At 50.3% G+C, this 15,238-nt stretch overlaps 4 protein-coding genes across 4 annotated transcripts; 1 reads left to right on the top strand and 3 right to left on the bottom strand.

Moving 5' to 3' along the window:
* Nucleotides 1-2,682: 2,682 nt before the first annotated feature.
* On the bottom strand, nucleotides 2,683-4,672 carry VTN00DRAFT_4864 (uncharacterized protein; the record flags this gene model as incomplete). Its single annotated transcript, XM_069431333.1, has 3 exons — nucleotides 2,683-4,067; nucleotides 4,117-4,543; nucleotides 4,607-4,672. 3 exons carry the CDS (start codon nucleotides 4,670-4,672, stop codon nucleotides 2,683-2,685), a joined length of 1,878 nt encoding a protein of 625 aa, XP_069290379.1.
* Nucleotides 4,673-6,855: 2,183 nt separating this feature from the next.
* VTN00DRAFT_4863 (uncharacterized protein) lies at nucleotides 6,856-7,918 on the bottom strand (the record flags this gene model as incomplete). Its single annotated transcript, XM_069431332.1, has 2 exons — nucleotides 6,856-7,035; nucleotides 7,811-7,918. The coding sequence occupies 2 exons, from the start codon at nucleotides 7,916-7,918 to the stop codon at nucleotides 6,856-6,858; spliced, it is 288 nt and encodes a 95-aa protein (XP_069290378.1).
* A 2,257-nt stretch (nucleotides 7,919-10,175) lies between these two features.
* On the bottom strand, nucleotides 10,176-11,521 carry VTN00DRAFT_4862 (uncharacterized protein; the record flags this gene model as incomplete). The annotated part of the gene is made up of 3 exons (XM_069431331.1): nucleotides 10,176-10,213; nucleotides 10,312-10,877; nucleotides 10,944-11,521. The coding sequence occupies 3 exons, from the start codon at nucleotides 11,519-11,521 to the stop codon at nucleotides 10,176-10,178; spliced, it is 1,182 nt and encodes a 393-aa protein (XP_069290377.1).
* A 596-nt stretch (nucleotides 11,522-12,117) lies between these two features.
* VTN00DRAFT_4861 (uncharacterized protein) lies at nucleotides 12,118-14,505 on the top strand (the record flags this gene model as incomplete). Its single annotated transcript, XM_069431330.1, has 4 exons — nucleotides 12,118-12,387; nucleotides 12,461-12,674; nucleotides 12,725-13,394; nucleotides 13,449-14,505. 4 exons carry the CDS (start codon nucleotides 12,118-12,120, stop codon nucleotides 14,503-14,505), a joined length of 2,211 nt encoding a protein of 736 aa, XP_069290376.1.
* Nucleotides 14,506-15,238: the final 733 nt, after the last annotated feature.

Raw genomic sequence — 15,238 nt, 5'->3', positions numbered from 1 at the left:
CTTCATGAACCTGAAACTTCCGGATCTGAAATAAACCTCTGAAATAACCCAGTGCAACTGGAGTCAAGTAGTCTTTCCCGGCTCGTGCATCGACATGTCAATAATACTACCGTACGATTGTCCAAATGGATCCAAGTGTCCTAGAGGACTGTGTGTCGGATTTGGGAGAAAGTCTCAAGAGTTGGGTCTATTTGTCTGGTCAGTTGCATTTTTCTGAGCAAAGCACAGTCTAAATGACACTTTGATTAACACTTATGGTATCAGCACCCTATGTGGTTTGCAGTATCTTCCACTCCCTCTACAGCAAACAACTATCCAAACAGCTAGAAGACACCGCAGTGTTCTCGTTGCCTCGCTGAATTCCCTCTTCCTTTCAAAGGACAGGAGGCAGTTATCTAATACCATCTCACCAAACCCCCCCCCCCCCCCTTCCCCCCCCCCAGAAAAGGAACAAGGCAATGTCGGCCCAGACCAGGTTTTAAAGTGGAGCATAAAGCACCGGCCTAACTGGGTTGCAGCTTTGACGCATGCCTATGATAGAGGACTACAAGATGAACTGAGAATGGCGGAGGAAGAAATCCACATGTTTCGAAAAGTCCAATATTGCAGAAGACAGATGGATAGATAGTTTCTGCTTGGACCTACGCGAACACTTGATGTCTTCGGAGTTTGACACGGTGTTTGTAAACAGTCGTAATTTAAGACGGTTCCTGGAACTTTGGAAAACCAGTGTGGAGGACGCTTTCTGAAGGGATTGATGAAGGAATATGAAGTTCGGTAACTTTTGGACCAATAGAAGCTTTTAGATTCGTTCTAACGCCTAAAACAGAGAATATACGAGAAAGGTTTTTGAAGAGGGAATCAATCTACTTGACGGCCAAAAAGAAGCTCATGTTTATATGTAATCCTCCCGTTCCTTGACCGTCCATAATGCTTGCTCCACAAGCCTTGGCTAATCTTTGATCTCAATACTGCAGGTTTTGTCTACCCAAAACCTTTGAACTCTCCATACAAAGGAGTTGGTATCCCCCCTTTGACTGAGATCCCCGAATCCTCCGGGTTCCGTACAGGTGAGACCAGGACCAGGTAGCGCTCTCATGCCGAAGGGAGTAAGTAGTATTCCGGTTGGCCGAAACTGCGCGGAATAATTCTACACCTTCTTCAATAATTTCTTGGTGAGTATCGGGACCGGCCCACTGGTGATACACCGTTTGAACTAGAAAAGTACTGTACTTGGGTAGTTTAGCTATTCTTTCGAATGTTTGTTGCATTTCAATAGACTATATAGCAACTATATACTGTATCTACCTACATACCTACACATAGATAGATATTAACGTTCCACTCAATTTATCGATCAATCGATCAATCGATCAATCAATGAATCAGTCCATTCGATAGAGGATCCGGACGAGATTGAAGCAAATATTACTGGTACTTACTTATGTATGTATGTATGTATGTAAAAGTAAAATGTGCCCTACAAGTCAACTCGGCTCTAGTTGAAAAGAAAGAAAGAATAATGAAGATGAATCAAATACAGAGTCCAAGCCAGAGCCAGAATCAGAGCCAGAAAAAAGTAGGCGGCTGGCAGGGCAGGGCAGGGCAGGGCAGGGTGTCTTAGGACCAGATCAAAGATCAATTGGATCTATACAAGAAGAAGTTACCTAGGTAGCTACCAGTAGTCAACCAGGTCAGTTCAGTTCAGTCCATACTAGTAGTCTAGTCTAGTCCAGTTAAAATCTTCTTTCTTTGAGCGTTCTGTGTTTGCGTTCAGTCTTCAGTCTTTCTAAATTAAATAAAAATGCTGTAGGTGGTGCGGTAGTACCTAAGGTGGGGTCGGTAGGGTAGATATGTATGTTACTTGCTGGAGATGAGATTACATTACGCCCACATGTAAAACAGCAGGGGTTTATTATCGACCAACATAGAATAAAATCGGATCTAGAAATCGATTAATTGATCATGTATTTGATTCTCCCCTAATAACTCTTGCAGACGCCTGTCTGTCACAAGCACAGCACAGCACCACTGACGCCGGTTACAGAGTTGGAAACGAAACACCAATCCGATGTGGATCGATCGTTTTTTTCTTTTTGTTTTGTTTGATCCTATCCCCTATCTCCCATCTACCTCCCAACTACCTACCTAACAGCAAGAGTGGGATGATTAGGATAAGATATCTACTATAGGACAGAAAAGAAAGACGAGGTTGCAGAAGATGCTTGCTAATAATCGAGGATGACTGATATGTATGTGTGTTGTATGCATGTATGTAGGGAGGGAAAAGGAGCGAATAAGTCAGGGGTATTTATTAAACTTCAAAGGGGGTATTTGTATTTAAAAAGATCTCCAAGCATGTCCACTCATCATGAATCAATCAAGGAAGATTCTTCCCAAGTCGTAACGAACGTAGACCACAGAAGATGATAAATAAGAGCCAGCTCTTCCGTCTCACGTCGTAAATTTAAAAAAAATTGTAGTAGCTTGACAACTGCGTACCACGTGTCATCTTGTTATGTTATTTGTTTGGAGATATCACGCTGGACGCAAGATTACACAACCAATCCGAGATACTTCGCCCCCAGATTGGTAGTTAGAACGTATCAAGCGTCCGGCGCTTAGTAGGAGCGAAACTCCGGATAGATAGGAGCAAATTTTGGGTAGCATCGTCGTACGACGCTAGTAGAAGTTTGAAGGAGGCTGCGGTTGTGGTGTACTGTTCTGCGGCGAATATGGCGTGTATGGAGAATATGTACGACTGGGAGGCGCAGGCCCGCCGTATTCATTCACCGGAGAAGTCAGAGGAGATCGAGAGAAATTGCGGTATGTAGGCGAAGTTGGTTGTTGAGTGTTTGGACTAGGAGTCCGGGAATTCACCATTGGGTTGAAAGCGACATAGCCGCCATTGTCTTTTGGCGGTGGAGACGGTCCAGTATTGCTGACAGGGCTGAATGTCCTGTTGGGATACTCAATCCCTCCTGCCTGACTGGCAGAAACAGGTGTGAGAGTTCGATCAGGAGAAATGGTGGCCGGGCTGTAAGCCCGAGTCGAAGGCGGACCTCCCGGAGGTGGACCCCCTGGGGTACGCCGACCCATGGAGGAAGGAGGTTGTTGTGGGGGCATGGAATAGCCTTCCTCCACGCCTCGATACCCCGTTCCCGGGTTCCTGCGGCTCGGTCCTTCAACGGGTGACGGTCCAGGGGTATAGCGACTCTGAGCTGTGGGTGCCCTTGAAGCTGGGGTATAGGACCGTACCGCGGCCGAAACAGGGGTGGGTGATATCCCTGGCACCGACGGGACAGGAGAAGGATGGCGGTCGAGAGGACTATAACCCATCGTGGCAGCATTTCCAACCAAAGCATCCGAGTCGGCGAAACCCGAAGCTTGGGTGGTAGACCTCGTAAGCGGTGGCTTATCTTCGGCGAAACCCAGGTCCGGTAGCGTGGGCTGACGAAGCGCACCTGCCTTCTCAGGCGGCGCACTGCCAGTACGAGAGTATGGCGGAAGAGTAGTCTGAGTTGTTTGTCGTGACAAGTACGGCGGAAGCGTGGTCTGAGTCGTCTGTCGTGAAAAGGCCGGCCTGTCGTCGTCGAATCCTCCCACGGAAGGAAGGGTCGGCTTGATCTCTTCTGCACTCACAACGGGCTGGGTCGGTTTCCTATCTTGCAAGACCACCCCTTTGGCCAATGCTTTGTTGACCTTTTGCTTTACGATGCGTTCGAGTCGAGTGTTAATCTTCCGACGACAGTAGGCTTTGAGAGTCCCATCGCGGGTGGGGATGTGGTGCCACAGGAAGATGACATAGAGTACGACGGCCGAGAGTAAGCTGAGGACCGAGAGGACCCAGATTATCAACGTGAACAGCATACCAAACAGGACAACCGCCTGCTGGTCATTCTTCTCTGCCAGAGCTTTCACGTTGATAAAGAACTGCGCCACGGGAGACGTGCCATCGGGCGCCGCGTGCTCTCCTTCCGGGATCAGATTCAATTGCATGACCGAGTACAGGGTGATGGCATTGATAACTTGACGTGGACCCTCTGCGAAGACCACTCGTGTCCATGCTGCTCACGGTCAGTGACAGTCAGAACTAGGAGGATTCGGGTTGCTCACATTCAAACGCGAAGTAGGTGAACAGAGCGACGTATTCAGCACCCTTCTTACTCTTGGTCAGCTCAGCAAAGACCAAGAACCTCTTCCAACCCCGGCCACGCTTTCCCATGCGGATACTCTGGAGGCGGACGGCCAGAGGGTCCAGGTAGCTTTGTGCGACGCCGCCCGATCGAATCGCCCGTATGGCACGTATCCACCGGTAGATCAAGAGTACAAACGACAGGATGATGCAGCCCGTGAAAACCCATCGAGAGATCGCAAACGGGACACTTGGTTCTATCTGACCAGCCCAGTGATTGAAAATGAGTAGCTTGATTGCGGTGAAGGTGTCTACCGCGTAGACTGCGATGGAGACGAGCAGAAACACCCAGAGAAAGAAGTAGGAGACAGGGGTCAAGCAGGACGTCGACTTGAAGTCATCGAGGTTCTTCGGATGCAGCATCAGTACTGTACAACGCACACATACACAAAGGGTTCGTTCGCGACTCACAATGTAGTCCCACTTCTGCGACGCCTTCATATCCCCCAGCTTCTCCCTGTCTCCGCAGCAGAGCATCTTGGACGAGGACCTGGCCCAGCCAGGGGTCGACAATCAAAGAACGGAGGTGAATTCTTACGGAGAGCCGTATGTGCTCTGCAAGCCAATTCGACTTCTTCGGACCAGCCGGGGAGAAGTCGGCCACGGGATTGCAGGTGACAGTGACGGTGTAGCAGCGGTGCACAAAGATCGTGTTTCAGATTGATGAGACCAAAGGAGTGGCAGCAGAAGAGTAAGGGAGCTAGCTGGTGATCGAGGGAACGCAAGCCACCTCAATTCCTCATGATCACGGGGGGGCGCTGTTATCTTTGCGCGCGGCAACAATGGACCGATCGGGGTCTTTGTGACGACATTCAGGGGCCGTCACCGACCAAAGCGACACGAGTCCGGCGATGCACCGCCAACGCGATTCGGCGACAATGAGCACTGAAAGGTGCAGACGGGGATGAAAGAATGACTTGGCACAGTTTATTATACCAAGACGCACAGGATGTCGGGAATGCCAAGATAGGGGTGGGGGGGGGGGAGGTTGGAGTGGAGAGGGATCGACCACGAAGAACACAATGGCCGGTAGAAGACAAAGAGCGGGTGGACGAGGGAGCAGGAGGACAGGACGAGGGAGCGGCACGACGCAACGCAGCGTCAGGAACAAAGCAGCAGAGACTAGGACGAAGGATGGCGGCATAGGGATGGAGCAAGAAAGAAAGAAAGAGAAGATGAGACGACCGACGACCGACGACCTCCGGGGAGCGAAGCTGGCATCCAGCATGAAACCGTGGAGCACCCGAAGCGGGCTAGCCCTGTGGCCAGCATCGGCCAGTTGCCGCTCCGTTCCTGATGCGCGCTGCCCCTTGCAGCCGCCGATCGCATTGCTCTATCGCCTTGGCGCCCCGCGTCGCCTAGTAGGGCATGTCAAGAATAGCAGTCGTCCTCCCGAGGACACAGGGATCTAGGTATTATTATTTCCCCAATGGAGAATAGGTCGTTGTCTCGATCTCTGTATAACATATCTACGCAGGATCCCGGTGCAAAACTATTGAGAGCCGGTCCCTGCTCCCCTGACAGGAGGATCCGCTATCAGACGTTCTGACGTGTAGATAAGGGCTCGCTTAGAACGTGCTCGTCTATCGATAGGGATGGCCACATTCCAGTGCCTCGTGCGTTCCTTCCACGTTGAATGATGATCATATGCGAACGATCACGATAATGGCCATATTTACGGATAGATGTACTACAAACGTAGAAGATGTCTGAAGGGAGTCTGGAACGGGCGTCTCACCAGTGCTCCGGAGGATGGATGATCCGCGCCCCCCAGCCAAGGAACAACATCCCTGCTGACTCCACCGGCGGACGGAGCGACAATCCCGATGTCCTCTGTTCTCCGCGGGGTAGACAGCCGTTCCTCTACCTATCATTTACGTTTCCTTCTGCTATGCGTTCGACCTTATTTGATCAAGAGATCGCTCTCATATTCTCTGCTCCGTAGACTTGACTCCGTGTGAGATCCATCCAGACAAGTTACACAGACCACGAAGCTACGCGCGGAAGCTACTGCAAGGTACGCTCCCGTGAAGGATAAAATCGGAGCGCAAAAATAAAAGGTATCTCATTCGTCATCGTCGTCATCATCATGACCGTCGTAATTATAATCATAACTGACCCCGATCCCAAGCGCTACAAGAACAGAAAAAGAAAACGATGGGCCTGTGACAACTCGCAGAGCAAGCGCAGACCACACTGGTACATGAAAAACCAAAACTCCATATCCATATCCACCTGACGAAGAAAAGAACGAGATACCCATCTCCGTCCAAATCCCAATCTGAACCCCGAGCGCTACAAAAAGAAATTTGGTTGGCCCAGGCAACTCGCAAGCGAGTGCGGACCATACCAATACATGAAAACCCAAGTCCATGTACACCCCCGAAAAGAAAAGAAGACAATCGTCATGCGATCCATATCGCCTCAAGTGTATTCATTAGCCCTCGTACCGGGCGGCTCTCGATATCGGACTCCGTTGATGCCAGGTGCCTTTGTAAAGATGACGGCGAGTAGTGGTGCATCGAGGGACGATTTCGATCAAGAACTATCGTCCACAACAACCTCCGTTGCCTAGATTTTACAATCTAGGCCGAGATTTGACCGGATCAGTCCTCCGGGGAATCGAAACAGGCGGAGAAGAAGAAGGTGCTATCGGCGATTTAAGCAGCAGGACGCTGCTTGTTTGGCGTCACCGAGCCCTTGCCACGTCGACCAAGTGCAGCCTCCGCGTTGGACAAGGAGATTCTGAGCTTCTGCATCTCAGCACGAAGCTCGCCGTTCTCCATGCCCAAGCGGAGCAGGTCGTTGGTGTGGGCGGTCTTCTCCGCGGCCAGATCCTTCTGCAACTTCTCGCAAGCAGGAAGAAGTCACATCAGGGCGCGTTGTGCGGAGAGGAGAAGCTCGAAACGAAAGAGTTATCGAGGCAGGCTCTGGACAAACACACCAGGCAAGCTGACGGAAGGTGAAAGATGTCGTCTTGGTAAGAGAGAGAGAGAGAGCGAAAGAAAAGTCTTCAGAACGAAGCTCGAATATCGCACGAAGAGATCGCTACTGACCTGGGGAAGAAAGGAAGAGAGAGGAAGTGAGCTGAAGGATTTATTTATACACCCCTTGAGAGTGGACGACTCGCTTCGACTAGCCCCTCCCAAGTGAATTGTTTTTTTTTTTTTTTTTTTTTTTTTTTGCAACGGGAGTCCTCAATTCATTCATTCATTCACCTGGTATGCGTTGTTGTGGTTGTTGCCATGTTAGTGAATGCGCTTGGGAGGGGAGCCGTGCCGGAGCGGAGGGGTCGGTTCGAGGAGCTCTTTGTCGATTTCACCTTGACATATATCTGGGATTGGGTAGGGCACGCGATGAAGGCTGGTTTGGCTTGATATAAGTGATATATGGGCCCTGTAGATGTTATAGAAGGATATAGAGGCCTGGTAACGAGTCAAGGAACTCGTTTTGAGGGCATCGATGATTGCTGTTGATATATTGATGCTGACTAGATGTGTTTGATAGGTTTTATAAACGCCCCGGCTGCCCTGATCGTATCGTATATATGATCCGCTCCTGGTGATTTTTTTTTTAAGAATAGGATGAGCTGATACGAGAGTTATCTCTACTTACATTAGGCTGTAGTGGGAGTGGGAGGCTTGAACCTTCAGGAATCCGTAGGTATGAAGGTTTGGCTGTAGAAAGCTTCAAACCCTTCAGGACATGCTCGAAGGCTGGCATTACAACGCTTTGTGTGTTCTTTGAACCTTTCATCAAAGGACGAGAAGGAGGAGGAGCCTTTGTCTATGAGCTATCTATTGGCTATGGGCACGAATATCGCCGTAGGATCGTACAAGGGTTTAAGAGGGATCAAACAAGGGTAAATACCTATCCCATAACTGAGACGGACGCGTCCTACATAGGTAGGCGAAATGAAACATCCAGAAAACATAACAGTGCTGTCAGCTGTAGAGATCCGTTATAGCTCTAACAAAGGCGTGTTCCTACAGCTAAAGACTATAGTCGAAGGACATGACGGTAGCGAGAGTTAGCAAAAACGTCAGTAGAGCTTGGTAACTCATCACAATACAATTCTATGTGATTCGAGGGAATCAAGCGAGAGCAAACGCTCCAGGAAAGACCTGCAAATCGAGCACAGCACCCTAAGCAGTCCTAGTTTGATCATTGCAAAAAGAAAAGAAAAGAAAAGAAAAAGGCAAGATGGACCTATAGGGACCACACGCTAGGGTTAGAAGCGGGCTGAAGCTAGAGCCACGAGGAGGATATTGGAAGACCATAAGAACTTATTATAAGAGGGACCATATTATATCGGTCGTTAGAGGTCTGTGACAAGGATTGGAGATCATCATATCATTTCTAAACGTGTTGTGCGCAGGGTACTGTTGTTTGTGTGTAAAAATATAAACCCTTTTTGTTCATACTTGTAACGCATATCTGGACAGAAATACAAGTCCCGCGGGAGATACTATTTTATTATATTATCCTCCTAGAAAGACGGAGCCTTACTTCTTACTTCCACCAGCTAGGACTTACGTTCTAGCGTTCTAGGACCTACGATGGTGGGTTCTGTCATCGATACACCATTGGAGCACATTAGCAGAGGTTTCCGAAGTTTCCTACAGGATTTGGAGATATCTAACCCTACGAAGGGCACGGGCAAAAAAAACCTGATCCTCTTGCAGTATAGGTGCTAGCTTCCGACTTTTGGGACGCGCAATGCGTACGTACTTGGATAGATATAAGAGACATCTAGTCCTGACTACAAGCAACACAATCTAAAGATACGAGCTCTACCAGTTCATTACATCCACTCAAAGAAAGGTGGTATCTGACCTCACGCTGACCCGAGTACTTTTCTAGGTAGGTAGGTAGGTAGGTAGGGCTGTGAATGCAACGATGACAATGACAATGACAGTGACAGTTGAGAGCACCATGAGTGGGGAAAGGAGGGGGGAGGCTTGTCATGGCATGCTAGGACCTACTTAGGACCGTACTGAGGTTTGGAGTAGAAGTTTCTACTGAGGAGTAAATATCCTATCCTTGGTCGTATTTTGACGCGTTGCTGGTGCGTAGGTAAATAAAACGTTTTTGAAAAAGAAAAAAAAGCGATATCCTTCCTACACAGCAGTACCAGCAACACAATTCTGCAGTAGAGAGGAGAGGAAAGATCATGCCATGGGTTTGGCTCTACCGGCTTGCTGTTTGTTTTATTGTCATATTATTATTATTATTATTATTATATTCTCTAGGAACGGCGAGCTGTGCTCACTCACTAGGGGCTACATTCTATCTAGAGAGGGTTATAACTGTAATAATTAAGAAAGAACCTTCAAAACAATTATGGGATGGGAACTCATTTATTCATGGCGGGATCACATTGGAGGCGGGGGTTGAGAAAATATTCTAGCCGTCTCGGGATTGGTTTTAGGTACATATATGAAATAGATCAAAATAAATATAAGTCATCCTTGTCGGCAGCACAGTCTGCGAGAGAGCAAGAAATGAAATAAAATGAGCTTTACGCGTTTTAATATATATAAGAGTAAGACCTTTTCACCATAGCTTTACGCTCTAGAATCGGTGAATGGAGAGTTCAAAGGCTAACGTAAATTCATGTTGTGTCAGATGCGGATAGGGTCTTATATAAAATAAATATAGTTTGGATAAAAGAGGATCGTTGATCTAAACTAGCTCCGAACGTTTCGATAATTTATTTATATATATTTCTATTGACGGCAGACAAGTAGGATCTTGGTATAAACAAGATATGAGTAAGGAGTCATGTCGCGTGTTACAGGTATTGCGCTGAATTCAAGGATAATCTATGGCGAGATAACACGAAAAGCCTAGCCTCGCCGGGCCATAGGGATCATGGAGAATATAGGTAAAAGGTTGTCAAGCACTGGATGGAGCCGTTTCAAAGCCACTTCGTCGTGGATAGATATGATGTGGGTCTCTTTGGATATGTCGTTGAGCCTCAGTATTCAAGTGTCTGCTTGATGGCGTCGTATATTCCTGGAACACGTCAGTCGAAATTCAGGTTCAGACACGTCAGGCAACGTAGGTTCAGAGAAGGCAGAACACCTCCATGGTAATAAGAACGAAATACTTACTGGTTACATCAGGTAGGATAAACCGCTCATAATTCAGCCCGGTATGCGTACTCCACCCAGCGATGCGCTTAATGGGCGCCTCCAGGCGCAAGAACGCTCCCTCCTGGATCGTCGCGGCGACCTCAGCGCCTACGCCATAGTTGATCATGCTCTCATGTACGATGATTGCCCTCCCAGTCTTTCTGACACTCTCGAGGACGGTCTGTCGATCCCAGGGGTAGATCGTCCGCAGGTCTATCAGTTCAATGTTGGGCCCTCCCAGGGCCTTTTCAGCAGCCGCAATGGCCGCAGAACACAGGTAGAGAGGCTGGCCGTAGGAGATGATGGTCAGATCAGTACCGGGCTTGATCACTTCGGCCTTGCTGAGCGGGATTGTGTAAGACTCGTTCGGGACGTGCTCGACGGCGGCGCGATATAGGATCTTGGGCTCCATGAAGACGACCGGATCGTTGCATTCCAGGATGGCAGACAAGAGCAGGCCCTTGGCCTGGGTTGGGGAACGGGGCATGACGACGCGGAGACCGGGGATGTGGGCGAAGAGAGCTTCTGGGGATTGAGAATGGTAACTGATACAGCCAAGGGCTAATGTTAGCCAGAGTGTTCAGTCAGGACATCAGGTCTCTCCTACATACAGCGCACCATGCCCTACACCACCACAGGGCATTCTGATCACCAGCCCTCCTACATTTGTACCCGTCGCGCCCTCGCGGTACCTGAACTTGGCAGCTTCGTTGACGATCTGGTCGAATGCGGGGAAGACGTAGTCCGCAAACTGGATCTCCGCGACGGGCTTCAGTCCCTCCGCAGCAGCACCAATGGCAAACCCAACGATTCCCTGCTCCGTCAATGGCGTATTGAAAACCCTCTCTGATCCGAACTCTGTTTGGAGATCCACTGAGCAGCGGAATACGCCTCCAAAAGCGACATCCTCCCCGAAGAGTATGACGTCGTTAGACGCAGATAGTGCTGTCCGTAGGGCGGCGTTGATGGCCTGATACAGATTCAGACGCTTTGCCGTCGCATTTCGGGGAAGCTCAGCCGAACTAGACAACGATGATGCGGTATGGTGGAGGAGAGGGGTGGACTTGTAGTCGATGGGCAGGTTCAGACGCGCTGACGGTGAGGGGGGCCCGGTAGAGTACAAGCGGAGCTGCTGCTGTTGCCGTGATAAGCGCGATAGACTGCGCACAGCAGCGCGGGGGACAGCCATGTTTTATTTAGCAGGACAACAGCCAAGGGGGAGAGATACAGAGGTCCGTTTCCAGACGCTCTGGTCTTATAACCGTCCCCTCCCTCCGCAGATGCCCCGACCCCAGAGACTCCGCTGCCGATGCGGATAGGGCAGGAGATATACCGCGGGTAACCGAGGGCGGTGACGGCTGGCGGTCAGACAGCTTTCTGCCTTGGCGGTCAGGCACTTAATTCCTGAGGCATACAAGAGCTGTTTCTGCCTGAGGCATAACTGCCTCAGGCGGTGAGGCAGCTGACGCGGATCGTCTCCGGCGCAGCTTGGCAGCGTCTAGGCGGGATCGGCAAACTAGCTAACGTGACTGAACGATCTCCCTTGGGACCTCTTCGCCCTCTTCTCATCGTCTTTCACGGCCATTGAGCCTTTGTTCTGCCTTTGGAGGCATCCTGCGCTCTCTTGGAACAAGGGATATATACCGAGCAGCGCCCCGGTCGGCTTATCTCTGCCATTGCCCCTCGTGTTTTCGCACAGGACTTCTATCACGTCATCGCATCCCGCCCGAGATCTTGTCCGGTCGAGGAAAAAGATGTCCGTCCACTAATCTATCGCTGGACGCGATGACTGTCTCCCGTATAAATGGATATGCGGCCGGGAGGCCGATCGTACTGGGGCTCGCCAAGGTGCTCATCCTTATCCTGGGCCAACTTCCCCTCATCGCGGCAGTGCCGACATCGTTCAACCAGCATGACCTGCTGAGGAGCAAGGAGAAGGTGGAGGAGCCGAGGCCGATTACAGATCCTGGCTTATGGCTGAATATAGGCATTGCCACTGCGCTTGTCCTGACCGGCGGCGCCTTCGCTGGATTGACAATTGCTTTGATGGGCCAGGTGTGCTCCCTTCTGTTTGTTTCTAACTATATGGGGTCACACGAGTTCTTACCCAGGATATATTACTCTTTAGGATGAGATCTACCTGCAAGTCATCAAGACATCTGGAGAGGATGCAGAGAAGAAGAACGCGGCTAGCGTGCTGAATCTGTTGCAGAAGGGAAAGCATTGGGTTCTGGTCACCTTGCTTCTCAGCAACGTCATCACCAACGAGACTCTGCCCATCATACTGGATCGGACGCTTGGTGGAGGTTGGCCGGCTGTCGTGGGGAGTACAGTCCTGATCGGTATGCCGTCCACGTCTTGGTATTTATTGGATGCGCTGATGGTCTTGTAGTCATCTTCGGAGAGATCGTTCCCCAGTCGATATGCGTTCGTTATGGCCTTCCCATCGGCGCGTGGATGGCCCCCTGTGTCCTCGTTCTGATGTACATCATGTCTCCGGTAGCGTGGCCGGTTGCAAAGCTGCTGGACAAGCTGCTTGGCGAGGATCATGGCACGGTATACAAGAAGGCGGGATTGAAGACGCTGGTCACCTTGCACAAGACCCTGGGTACAGCTGGAGAGCAGCTCAATTCCGACGAGGTCACCATCATCAGCGCCGTTTTGGATCTGAAGGAAAAGCCCGTTGGTAGCATCATGACCCCGATGGAGGACGTCTTCACCATGTCTGCGGACACTGTTCTTGACGAGGAAACCATGGATCTGATCCTGTCACAAGGATATTCCCGCATCCCCATTCACGCTCCGGATAACCCTGAGAACTTCGTTGGGATGCTACTGGTAAAGATGCTCATCACTTATGATCCCGAGGACTGCAAGCGGGTGCGCGACTTCGCACTCGCTACGCTGCCAGAGACTCGTCCGGAAACCAGCTGCCTCGACATTGTGAACTTCTTCCAGGAAGGCAAATCACACATGGTTATGGTATCGGAGTATCCTGGTGAAGATCATGGAGTTCTCGGGGTGGTGACGTTGGAAGACGTGATCGAGGAGCTTATCGGAGAGTATGTTGCATGTACTTCTCAGTGATGTTCATTGACATATTAACTTCTCTACAGGGAAATCATCGATGAATCTGATGTATTCGTCGACGTCCACAAGGCCATTAGACGGCTGACACCTGCACCGAAATACCGAGTGCCGAAAGGACGCATCGTCGAGGAGCCGCCTGCCATTCCACCCGGTGCCCAGGAAGGAAATCTTACTGACACAGGTGACGAGCAAGCCAAGTCACCTAAACAGGATGGTGCAGCTGAAACCCGACGCCAGAGCTCTGTTGAGCCGCCGCAACCGAGATTCCTCCTTCGAAAACAGACCGGGGACGCCAATTCTCCAGAGACCATTACGAAGGTAGGCGCTACAGATGACATTCGCGAACACCTTAAACATCTTGGGCCCTCCAATCTCGCGAGCAGACCGCGCCAGACTCGCTACCAAAGTGTGAAGATAAAACGAGGTAGCATGTCTCCGCCCCCGCCGGGTGAGTCTCGCCTTCAGGGTCCGTCTGAAGAGCAGCCGCAAGCTCCGGCAATTGGTTACCAGGGAGGCATTGGAGCTGGGCTTCTAAAGTCGGCAGGCATGGACGCAAAGGACGGGGTCCACGCCTTGAAAGTTGGATACGGCACCATTGGAGATCACGCGACATACTCGGTGCACGGCTCGGCGAGGAAGGGCACTCACCAGCAAGAAGACCTCCCGAGACTCGCTATTCCGGAAGCTGAGAATGAAGATGAAGCGGATGATGCTCATCGCCCAGAATCCTCCCACCGGAGTAGGCCTAGCAGCGCTCGATCCGCTGACGCGTCTGGTGATCACCTTCGGACCAATTACCATGCTCACGGCCCGACCAGAAGCGGTAGCATCACGGAGCAGGTTGTTGATGTCAATGGGGTCCGAAAAGTTGTGCTCCAGACCACTAGCAGCAGCTCATCCGATACGGAAACGCAAAGATCACACCACAAGACTCCACAGCATGATCATTCACTCGCCTCGGAAGATGGCACGCGAGGGTCTAAAGACAGTCCCGCTAAGAAGAGGCGCCGGAGAAGGAAGAAGAACAGCGGTTCCAAGCCTTCAGACGGTGCTGATGGGGAGAGGCAGCCTCTCTTGAAATGACAGGCTGGCAATCTCTAGGATTGGGCTGCGGATGTACGATAAGCTGTAGACTCAGGTGGCTTCTGGTTAGCGTGCGGTCATGACTGCCGGTAGGACATGACCGTCAAGCCAATATGCTTCATGTTGCTCTGTTCGGTACTCTCTATGATCTGCAGATTTTGTTCAAGCGCCCAGTGGACAGCCAATGATCGACGTGTTTCAGTTAAGATGGGACGATAACTGCTGGCAGGAATGACCCGTTTGCATTTTTGAATTTCGTAGTGCTTCTCCTCTCTGTTTGGCTGGAGACGTTGGCTACTTTTGCTATCTACGAGTTCAAGTTGTAGTTACGCCTTCGCTACATGATATTGCATGCATGCTGAATTCAAGCTTGGCTACTGGAGAAAGCAAGCAAGCGCCTTGAACCTTGCCCTGTTTGCCTGTCTGGATCTTCCCTCCTTTAGCGATTGGTTAGGTTACCTAGTTATTGATAAAAATGCGCATTTTTACCTACGTAAAAGATAGTGTTGTTGTGTGCTCTTGTAGGTAAAATGTTCTCTATTGGATGGATGGACAATGATACGTTTGAACATGATGACAGATCGATATTTCCCGGATGGATCAAGCACCTAGGTAGGTAGTATGTATACATCTATCCAGAGACCTTGTTGAAAGGCTCATCTCTTCTTCTTAACCATTTACCACTATATGTATGCATTCCTCCGCTACGTGGCACGCTCAGCACAGCCAATCC

This window comes from Thermoascus crustaceus (genome assembly GCF_041956765.1).
Source record: "Thermoascus crustaceus strain CBS 181.67 unplaced genomic scaffold VTN00scaffold_2, whole genome shotgun sequence".
NCBI classification, from domain to species: domain Eukaryota; kingdom Fungi; phylum Ascomycota; class Eurotiomycetes; order Eurotiales; family Thermoascaceae; genus Thermoascus; species Thermoascus crustaceus.
This window is presented reverse-complemented; position numbering and strand designations above follow the sequence as displayed.